General features: G+C 32.0%; 1 protein-coding gene across 1 annotated transcript in view; it reads right to left on the reverse strand.

Moving 5' to 3' along the window:
- Window positions 1–12,087, reverse strand: part of ABCC4 (ATP binding cassette subfamily C member 4) — a 271,583-nt gene that overhangs the window by 139,936 nt on the left and 119,560 nt on the right. Inside the window, 5 exon segments of the mRNA XM_051984011.1 lie at window positions 1,386–1,532; window positions 3,288–3,385; window positions 3,798–3,835; window positions 4,178–4,318; window positions 8,138–8,347. Coding sequence (XP_051839971.1) covers window positions 1,386–1,532; window positions 3,288–3,385; window positions 3,798–3,835; window positions 4,178–4,318; window positions 8,138–8,347 — 634 coding nt within the window.

Here is a 12,087-nt window from a genome sequence, read left to right on the forward strand (position 1 = left end):
AATTAAAAGAAAAGATGTTAATAAACATTAAAGTGGATACAGATTTTGCTAACATTTGAGTTAGTAATAAATAAACAAACATGTAAAAAAGGGAAGCCAAAAGTAAGAATCCAGCCCACATAAATTATTAAAATCAGACCATTGGGAGAAGGCATTCCCTTTCCCAAACGACATTTCCTAAGATTGTTTTAATGAAAAATAGTGATCTGTCCTCTCATTCAGGCTTAAGTTCCCTAACTTCACTAAAAAAAAGACATTGAGTTTTCTCTGCCTTAGGTATGGAGGGGAAAAATCAGTACTGGGGATAGAAGTTGCCTCAACAGCTCTTTATGCACCCTTTCCCTCTAAGCTCTCTATTCACTTGCCACATACACTGTCCTACACATTCTGTAATCTCATTCCTCAAGGCTAGGCCAGCTGTGCAAAGTCAAATTAGGTGCATGCCCTATTTTATCTGGATAGGTGTCCTGTAGTATAGCTAAAATTCCTCTATTGAGAAGTTAAGTAAGAAATGATAGGTTCAAAAATTAAGATTTGTTCACAGATCAGGGCCCAAGGAAAGATCTATAATTTTGGAAAACTGAATGTCTAATAAAGTTTAAATGAAACTGGGAGCATGTGATCAAAGGAAGTAAAGAAGTATCAATGAATCTATGATTTTCTAATTTGTTTGTGAAAGGCATGGTTTTGAAATAACAATAGTAATTTCAAACGAAAGTTTTAATGCTTAATTAAGACCTATACCAAGAATCTCCATCTTTTGACTAAAAAGAGTTATTCCTCAAGTTGAAATAGTAAATGTATACTGATTTAGGGCGGGATCCTACTGTATAGATAGATACCAAAATCCTGTGGTTCTCAGAAGTTTGTTTTTTACATTGAAAATATCATCACATTTCATACTATCAGGCAGAACTAACTGCTAGTTTCTTCATCCCAGTAACACAGTAAACACTGTTGTTATGTTGCCTTTCTTGTATACTGTCCTTTCTAGAAGCTGAGATGTTTTAGTGAATGTTTTAGAAATTATCAGACCATGTCTAATCATATAGGTAGATAGATGGTACAATGAATAGAGCATGGAACTTGAAGTGAGAAAAATCTAGAATTCAAATGCTGTCTCACACACCTTCAGGTGAGATATATAATAATAAAAATTAATATTTATATAAATGATAATATGTTATTATTTACATAATAAATAATAAAAGACAATTCTTCCAAGGGTCGAGACTTAATCAATGAAACTTTCTGCCAAGAACACTATAACCAAAGTATAACGATTTTCTCCCAACAAGCTTGTTCAAAATTGAATATTTTTTTAAAAATCAAGTTATAAATTCGTTATCATTCATAACAAATAGCAAACACGATGTCTGACTTACCAATTGGATTTCTATCAAAGAACAATATTGGTGCTTTCAAAATGGATTCAAACATTTTGTTGTGTAAATTTTGTGAAGCAGTCACAAGAACGTAGAACATCAAAAGACATCTTCCTATTCCAAAGAGAACTGTAGCTGCCGTTAATCCTAAAATTAAAGACATAAACATACTTAGGGAAAATTTGTGTGTTTTTGCAAACATTTCTAAAAAATACTTTTGGTTCAGGAAAACATTACTTAATTCATTCTGTGACATTTTAGGGCCTTGAAACAGTGTCCTGTGGAACCAAATGTCATTTGAATGACAAGTGACATAACAAATCACTTTGTTGTACAAAATGACAATAATAACAGCCTTGGATAAAATTGTGTTAAAATCGGAATTTCTTTATTTTATGATATTTATCGTGTACCTGTTCACAAAATAACATTCATTTTTCTAAAGGGGAATACTTCATCAACTCCCCTCTTTCTGAAGATCAAATTGAATAAATACTTGGTCGTATGATAATAACATGGGAAAAAAAAAACAAGATTAAAGGATTTGTTTTTCTATTTAAAGTACAAGTGCAATATATTATAAATATGCTTATTGCAACAAAAAAAAACTACTGTCAAATATTAGTTAAATTATAATTTAATCTGGTATTTCAGATAAATATTAGCTATCTCAATTTCTAAGCGTTTTTTCAAATAAGGATTAACAGTAATATACAAAATTATAGTGCTTTTATTTATAAAATTTAAACAATTATATATTTGATTTATATGTTTATGCTGCACTCATAAATTAAAACATCTTTCTCTTTTTTCATATTATGAATTTTCATAGCTAAGTAGAAGAGCAACAAAATTAAGCAGCACATAAATACAATACAATATAATTTTTATTTCATGCCATTATATGACATTTTTTTCCTGCCCACTTTGGCCCTTCATCACATTTTCTTTTTTCATATTACAAATAATGTATATACATATGTGTGTGTATATATATATATATATTATGAAAAAAGATACATATATACATATTCATTGGTTTAGAAATTCAAAAAGTATAGAGAAAAAGGATTGTCAAGTGATCAAAAAAAATACAAAGTTAAAATAAGGAGCTTTTAAAAATATATCTGGATAAACTTTTAGTAAAAACTGGTCTTTTATGGAAAAAACTGAAAAGATAAGAGTGAGACTACCTGTGTCGTATACCATGCTAAAGCATATACCTTTATCAAAACAAGATGTATGTTAATAGAATAAGGCAAATTTTAAATAAATCAAACAGTTGGAAAGGTGATAACATTGTGATCTGTTGGTAAGAAAAAGAAGGAAGCCAATATTCCTAGACACAGGATTTTCCCCCCCACTTAGCTTCCCTCTTAAGTAATTATTGAAGCCCAAGAGATGTGCAGTTCAGAGCTATGAGCTTTGCATACCTGTGAGGAAATAATGCTTTTTATTTTGGTTACTTTGCTTCCAGAGGATTGCATCCAAGTTAAATAAAAGCCAAGGTTTACTTAAACAGAATTGGAACAATCTGAACGACAGGGTGGGGATCCGTTTCTAATCCCACTTGCCCATCCATATAATGATATAAGATTTAGCTAAAGCAACCTATTAGGAGAGACAATAGCCACAAATTTACGGTGGCTGACTTTCTGAATGCTCAATCCTGGTTTACCTTCCAAAATCCAGTACAGAGCAAATTAAGAGTCTTCATTCAACCTCTTTCTTCTAGTAGGTTTTTAAAATAATTATTCCAATTAATTCAGTCAGTAAATGAGACTCAGGCTGCTAATCTGTTAAGACATTGCTGAATTACTCCTGAAAAACCTATTTACTCCAACTGGCTCATTGTGTGCACCTCAGACTTTCATGTAATAGAGCAAATGATTAAAATTTTACCTGCATAAATTCCTAAATACCAGTTAAGATCTAGCTCCTTGGTTTCATTTCCTTTGATTCCATTTACAGTGACATTCAATTTGTTCTGTTCATTTGCCCTATAGGAATGAAAGAGAAAAAAATAATAATAAAAACTGCTGTTATAAACTGTATAAATAAGGAGCTATTTGTGAATCATATGGAAAGAAGAAAATTAAGCCAAAACTGAGGCTTAAATATTGAATGTTGACTAATTCTCCTTTAATTACATATATTCAGATGTACATCCATTTTATAATTTCAATTTAAATCATGATTTTCAATTCTAAAAATAGTCTTGTATTCATAGAGCTATGGATCACACATGGATAGAGTCTATTATGGGTCACACTCCACCAGCAACAACTCTAATTTTTCCACAGGTAAACTAAGTAAGGATTAGATGAGAAGGTTGAACAAACCCTACCTCAGCCCCTAACTCCTCTGAACAGTAAGGATATTTATGGATTTTACAGTATTGCAATAACTCACCAGTAAGAAAGCCACCAATCCTGGAGGATATATGCAACCTTGAATACAAAAATCAAACACCAAAGTTAGTTCTCCTCTAAAAATCTCATTCTTAAAATACTTCTTCTATGGAGTTCCAATAATCTCCTTTCCAACAGCACGATGTTGAACTGATATTTTTTCCAAATAAGAATGAGAAAATTATTTTTATTATTTAAAAATGTTAAAGTAAATTTTTTTTAAAATTTAGATACTAAATTAGGTTTAATGCAAAAAAAAAAAAATAGGCACAGACATAGACATATTCTTCTAACCACACACAAAAAAAACTTAAGAGGTAAATTTGTAAAATACAAAATTGTCCATCAGGACCAAAGCACACACACAACTCTCTTACTGACCTGTGCCAAAATGTTTAGAAGTACAAGCAAAACAATGATAAAGCAACTCGCTCCAGCTGCAAAATAATTCCGGTAGGACTTAAAACTTATTGTTCCTTCAGTACGATGCTCTTCAGGAAGGGCAACAGGTATATCCTCAGTCTATGGGGGGAGGGTTTAAAAAATAATAAATATATAAATATGATGAAGGATAAATAAAAGTTTAACTAGAAGAATAAACAGAAGATAAAATCAGAGTGAGAGAGGGAATGTGCAGCATAAAATGAAGCAAACACACAAAGATAAAGGTACCATCTGAAGGTAAAGTATTTGATATGGTACTAGATATAGTGCTGTGAGAGAGGCTGACTTCAAATCCCAAAATCCCATGCTAATTTCTGCTATTGTTTGATGAGAAGGAAAAAAGGAGAACTAATCTGGGAACACTGGAAACTTGATGACCTTTGAAATTTCATGTAAGGAAATGTTTCTTAACAAGTCTAGCTATTCCAACCTGGACTGAGCTACCACAGTGAGAGGAATGGAGACCCCCTAATTGGAGATCATCAAATAGCCAATCTTCCAAATAAAGCAGCAGGACCACTGGTCCATGCCTAGAAGGGATTCTTTCTAAAGTATAATTGGAAACAGATAGTCTCTGATGTTCTCAGGCTTTTGAAATAACTTGATGGGTCTTAACCAAGTCTCTAGAATTCCATAAAATGGGGGAGAAGGCAAGATATTGTCTAAGATCTAAATCCTATGAGCCTTAATTTTTGGGGTGCTTTAGTGAAATAATTAATTCCTGATCAGGTAATAGTAATAATATTAATCATAACACTAACTTGTAGATAGGTAATCAACCATATGGAATATCTATATAACCCCTATTCATTCCTTCTACAAATAACTAAAGAAGAAAGGAAGCATTTGATAAGGCCCTCTATCATTTGGTGAGGAAAAAAAAGATGGATGTATAAGAAAAGAAAGCTTAGAGAAGTTTACATCTGTGGATAAAAGACAAATATAACACTAAGCAAGTTACAGAAAAGTTAGATGACTGTAGGGATGAATTAGTATGAAGTCAGATTAGATGGGGAAAGTTTGTGGAAGAGGAAAATCTTTAAAGAAATAATAGTCATAGTGGCAAAGAGGAGATAGAAGAGCATTTCAAATGTTGGGAACAACATGAGAAAATATTTGAGGGCTGTAAGAAGTTAAATAGATTGTGACAAAGGAAGAAGAGCAATCTGGGCCAGGTTAGAGAAATATGAAGTTGGATACAATCATATAAAGAGGGCTAATTTAAGAGGTGGAAAACTAGACTGAGATATTCAAGTGTGTTCTAAAAGGCATCAGAAAACTTATTTTATAATCAAGTCCACTTTCAATTTTTTCCATTTTCATTTATTTGTGGCCAACTTTGTTTTTAAAAACTTTTTGATTAAAGTTACTAACTAGAATAATATTTCTACTAACAATCTTATTTATTGTTATTCTAATCTGTGATTTTTATTGCAGGCCTTTCAAAATAAACATCTACATCTTACATTATGGGGATTGTTTGAATCAGAAGGATATCACTGATTAAGAGATTATCATGTTCGTTGCTACTAAGTAACAGTGGAATCTCTGGGTTAAACAGTATGGTATAGATAGTTAAATCGCATTTTTCTCATAATTCTGAAATGCTTTTCAGAAAGTCAGACCAATTCACAACTGCATAAAAAGTACATTAATGTTTTTCTTCAATGACAACTCCTATTTTTTGTCATTTTTGACAAACCACTTTGATGAAAAATATAAACTGACAAATCCTATATATATACAATTCATAGCAGCATCTTTTTCTGATATCAAAGAATTGTATCTCTTTGGGGAGATGAACTATAGTGACATGAGTCTATTTGAACATTACTGAGTTGTAAAGAAACAATAAACATGAATAAAGAGAAACATGGAAAGATTTGTACGAATATAGATAATATTCAGTAAACATAATTGGGAAAATAATATATACAATAACTACAATAATGCAAAAATGAGTAACACCAGACAACAGAAACAGACTGTTATTAAGTAATAATGACTAACCTTGACCCCAAAGAAGAGATATAAGGAAAAAACCTTTTCCCACTTCTTTGAAAAATTAGGGTCAATAGGTGTGGAATAATTCATATACAACTTCTTTGATTTTTGTTTGTGAGTCTATTAATTTTTTTTTCTTTCTTCTATTAGGTGTTATACAGGATGACTATCTGGAAGGGACTAGGGTGGAAAATATAAATGATATAAAATCAAATATCAAGAAAATTTTATTTTAAATGAGAGTAGTTAAAACTGCTATTTTATAACACTCTGCGATATTATATTAGCTGTCTTCCAAAAAAACCTGGAAAAGGGGGGGGGGGGAATGAAGCAAAAAAGGAAAGGACAAGATAGCTATATAAAATTCTGAATGAACGTTTCAAAATGAGTAATAAATTTATTTACTACTAAGTAGAGAGCAATAGGGGAATACAAAGAAAACGGGACAGAGTACCAAGAAATTTGCTAAGACAGTATACAAGAAACAAAACTTTGCAAACCACAGATAAATGCACAAATAACCAAGTTCAAAATTGCTGAAGAAAATGTCAAGTACAGCAAAGAATAGAGATAGATATTTGGCCATAATCAATCATAGAAGACTTCTTAGGAAAAGTGTGGCTTTGATAGTTGGTTGGAAGCATACTACAAATTTCTGATGATAGATAATTTGAGTACCTGATTATTCAAAAGAATAATTTTGCAAACAAAATGCTCCCAATCCAATGTAAATAATATATATGGGAATATGTATGTGATAGTCTTTGACTATAACATAGTAAATAAGTTCGTTCAACTATCTCACCGTAAAGATTTTACTGACTTTGTAGTTTATTGTTGTTGTATATGTGGTGTTTTTGAGATTATTTTGAAAATTATAAAAAAAGTATTGTAGAAATATGAGTTGTTATTGTTACTGTGAATGTTATACATTCACAATTCATATAGTATAATCAAATATATAGATTTACAAATAAATGGAAGATGAATAGATAGGGGCTAGATAGATATACAGATGGTGGACAGGTTAAAATAAATAAGTAGATAGAAGATGGATAGATAGATACATGTACCTGTAAAAACAGTTTTGGCATTTGGGTAAAATAACATGGGTCTACTGGCCCCACAAGAGGGCAGAAGAACACTTAAAACTTATAGGCAGGAGACAAAAATGAAAAATGATGTACTAAGCAATGTTCCCTGCCAATGTATTGTGGGTAACAAATGGAACTAGCATTGTGCTAAGAATTTTGGATCAAGTTATTTTCTATAAGAAGGCGACTAACTTTTTTTTCATCTAACAAGATTTTTTTCCTTTTTAGGCATGAAATCCAATTTCTCATTTGCTTTAATTGATGGCAAACTTCTCAGAATTGATTTTTTAAAAATATGACCTGAATGAAGATGGCAACAATCTGAATTTATAAAGTATTAGATAATCTGAGAAGAATAAAAACCAAAGCCAAAACTTTAGTTTATTTTTTTTAATTAAAGTTTGATCAAGGAGTAAGCTAATTTCTAAAGATTCTACTTCAATCTGATCTCCAAGGCCCTATATTGAACTACTTCAGGTTACAAGATTTGCAGAACTGACATGGACTCTATGATAATAAAAGAGTCAGGTCCACACATGTTCATTGCCAATACAATCGTTCCCTCTCCCACTCCTATAGTTCTGTCCGAAGAAAGCTCTGTAGCTCTACAGACAATGAGAAAAAACTTGAAACTAAGGAACATATCGTGGGAAAAAAGTGAAGTGTCAGCAAGGAGAGAGTAACAAAGGAGACAGTGAGTTATGTCAGTTTAACTGATGATCTGATATCCAAGAATTCCGGGCACAGATAAATCAGTGAGCATATGTGCAGATCACCTCGGGTTTATCAGACAACTCACCGCTAGTGGCTCAGCCGGGCCTTCTTTCAATGAATGCTTGGAAGATTGTTGGGACCACACAGAAGACTCTGAGAAGGAGCGATCCCTCAGGATGGGAACTTCTGGTATTTGAGATTGATCTACTTCTTCATTTTCTTTCTTTAAGAGTGAACCAAAATCTATTCCAGATTTTTGGAACTCAGTGTAAGTACCTTTTTCCATCACATTCCCCTAAAATTACAATTTAAAAAAAATCTTAAGAGAAGTACATCTATATTTGTTTCTTCTACCAAAAGATATTGACAACACAGCTTTGTTCTCCAGAGAAAAGGCTTTTACTTCTAGAATATCAATTTCAGGCAAGTATTTAAGATAGCAATTATTATAGGTCTAGAACTATAACAAGCACTATGGGAAAATAGAAAGGAAGTGGTAAACATAGGTAAAAAAATTAATAATTTAAATAATTCAAGGTAATATAGGATAAAATACTCGAATGAATACACCAGAATAATGGGCTCAAAATATACACCAATCTGATTAAATGCAATAATAATTTCTTATACACCTATATACTCAAATTGTAAGCACTAAGTGGTATACAAAAGTGTAACATGATAGATATGGTATTTTAACTTGAAAGTAGGAAGATCTCAGTTCAAAATTTTACTCAGATACTTATAAATTTCATGATTCCTGGGCAAGTCATTTAATCTCAGGGTCTAAGTTTTTTCATCTGTAAAGTTGAGGGGGTTGGAATTATTAATCTTTAGGGTTTCCTCTAGCTCTTAATGATAGTGGAAGGAACTCATAATCCACTTGGAGAGAAAAGATATCAAATACTATGAGCATTCAGGAAAGGAAGACTCCAATGTGACCTGAAACTTCTGGAGAAGGAAGGGCTCAAGGAGAAAGGGTACTTATGCTGGATCAGTGGGGAAACAGAGATAAATAGTGGGGCAATGAAGACAGAGAATATGGCGCTGAGGGAGGAATAAGCACAACATTCATGATACAATTGTTTTCAACATTTAAGGATGTCTGTTCTAAGCATTTGATAATGGTAGTAGAAATACTATACTCCCTGTAACAAAAATACTTTGTGGTTACAAAGACTTTATAACTATTGTCTCATTAAATTTTTATAACAATGTCATTTTTACAAATGAGAATATCTTGAATCAGAGACTGATAATGTCCTTGATCTGTGTTCTCCATTGTGTTCCTAATAACAGACTTACTAAGTCCCTTATTTTCATTTTAAAAATTTAATAGTATTTTATTTTTCCAAGTACATGAAGCAATTTACAAATTTGAAGAAAGTGAAAAGAACACTGGATTTGGAAGATGATATGCCTGGGACTATTAGATTTTTAAAAACGAAAATAAATTTATAAATTGTTCTATAACCTTCATATAATTTTTTTTAAGTATCAGTGTGATAGTGATAATACCCATGCTCAAGGCTGGCAGCTTAATGGAAAATAACAGAAAGAATGATAGAACTGTCATGGAAAGACATGTGTTCAAATCCGGTTATGTGATCTTGGACAACCAAGTGCATCTTTTGGGAACTCACTTTTCTTATCTATAAAATTACTAAAGCTCCTATGACCTCTAAATTTCTGAGGCTAAACATCTGAAGCAGATAATAAATAATACCAATTTTTGAAATACAAAGGTAAAGGATTGAAACAATCAAGGTAAATACACGTGAAAAAATTTCCTAATCTATTACACTTATGGACCACCTTCTTTTTTATGATAGAACAGAGCCCAGTAATTTAATTACTAATTAAAGATAAGAAATCCTATTCAAAAAGTGATGTAGAAAAGTTAAACCTCATGGTATGGGCATTGTATCATTTCATGGAGCATCTTTGCTGCGGGAAAAACTGGAGTCAATGACTGTAAATGTGTTATCACTTCAGAAAAAGCAAATTTGACCTTGGAGTTGATGAAACCTCCAAGTCAAACTTGGTTTAATGATTCTTCAGGAAAATAGCTAGCTAATTCCTAACTATGAAAGTAAATATTTTGACTTAAAATAACTTGTAAATAAAATAATAAAATTTCTTTTTTCTTTTAAATGTACTGACTTATCTAATATAATTAATATGTAATTGACATTAAAACCATAGCTATAGCAATTTATAAACATTATCTCATCTGAAACTTGTTATAATCCTGCAAGGCTATTATTGATATTTTCCCCAGTTTATAGATCAGAAAACTAAATCTAAGGAAGATTATGCATTATTATGCAGCTAGTGTTGGAAGAGATTTAAACTAAAGGTGTTCTTTTTTAAAAATTTAATAGTATTTTATTTTTCCAATTACATGTAAAGATAGTTTAACATTCAATTTTGTAAGATTTTTGAGTTTCAAATTTTTCCACTCCCTCTCTTCCCTCTTTCCTCTCCAATACAGTAAGAAAGCTGATACAAATTTTATAAATACACTCATTTTCAATAAATTTCCATATTAGTCATTTTTGTGAAAAAAAAAAATCAGAAAAGGGAAAAAAAGCAAACAAAAAAGGGTAAAAACAGTATGAAATCATATGTTGCTATCCACACTCAGTCTCTAGTTCTCTCTCTGAATGTAGATGATATTTTTCATTTAAAACTATCTTGAATTGATGTATTCAAAGAAGAGCTAAATCTATCATAGTTGATCATCACATAATTTTGCTGTTAATAAATACCATATTCTCCTGGTTCTACTCACTTCATGCAACATCATTTCACATAAGTCTTTCCAGGCTTTCTTCAATCAGCCTGCTCATCATTTCTTATAGAACAATAATATTCCATTATATTCATATACTACAACCTATTCAGTCATTCCCCAATTGATGGGCATTCATTCAATTTTCCAGTTCCTTACCACCAGAAAAAAGGGCTGCTACAAACATTTTTGCACATAAGAGTTCTTTCCCCTCTTTTATGATCTTTTTGGGTAGTGTCACCGTTGGATCAAAGAGTATGCATAGTTTTCTAGCCTGTTTGGGCGTTATTCCAAATTATTCTCCAAAATGACTGGATTGAACTAAGGCATTTTTGACCCTACATCTAGCCACTCCTACACAATACCACTTGTTTCCTTTTCACCCTAGAATCTTCATGGACCTTCCAATTTAGCCAAACTTATGGACTAACACCTTACTGTTCTGTCACTCTAATTTCTGCTCATGGGGCTCCACCTATATTGAATGCACTGCCTTCTCTAGTCCATCAATTCCACTCTTCCAGATTCAATTAAAATCCCCTCTTATCTGTTAAAACATCCTAAAACATCCAGTCTAAAGAGTCTTCTTCTTCCCTTGATGCTCTGAAGGAAAATTAAAATGGCATAATTCTTTTAGCAACTAATGCTGGTCTCTTGGTTGATAGCTCTTCTGTTATTGTGGGAGGGTGAAGAAAAGGGCTATTATTTGGTTTTTTTTTTTAATTTTTATTTAATGATTACTTTATATTGACAACATTATCCCTTGCACTCGTTTCTGTTCCTATTTTTTCCCCTCCCTCCCTCCACCCCCTCCCCTAGATGGCAAGCAGTCCTTTATATGTTGGATATGTTGCAGTATATCCTAGATACAATATATGTTTGCAGAACCAAACAGTTCTCTTGTTGCATAGGGAGAATTGGATTCAGAAGGTATAAATAACCCGGGAAGAAAAACAAAAATGCAGATAGTTCACATTCGTTTCCCAGTGTTCTTTCTTTGGGTGTAGCTGCTTTTGTCCGTCATTTATCAATTGAAACTTAGTTAGGTCTCTTTGTCAAAGAAATCCACTTCCATCAAAATATGTCCTCATACAATATCGTTGTCGAAGTGTATAATGATCTCCTGGTTCTGCTCATTTCACTTAGCATCAGTTCATGTAAGTCTCGCCAGTCCTCTCTGTATTCATCCTGCTGGTCATTTCTTACAGAACAATAATATTCCATAACATTCATATACCACA

Source organism: Antechinus flavipes, chromosome 3, assembly GCF_016432865.1.
Source record: "Antechinus flavipes isolate AdamAnt ecotype Samford, QLD, Australia chromosome 3, AdamAnt_v2, whole genome shotgun sequence".
Lineage (NCBI taxonomy): Eukaryota > Metazoa > Chordata > Mammalia > Dasyuromorphia > Dasyuridae > Antechinus > Antechinus flavipes.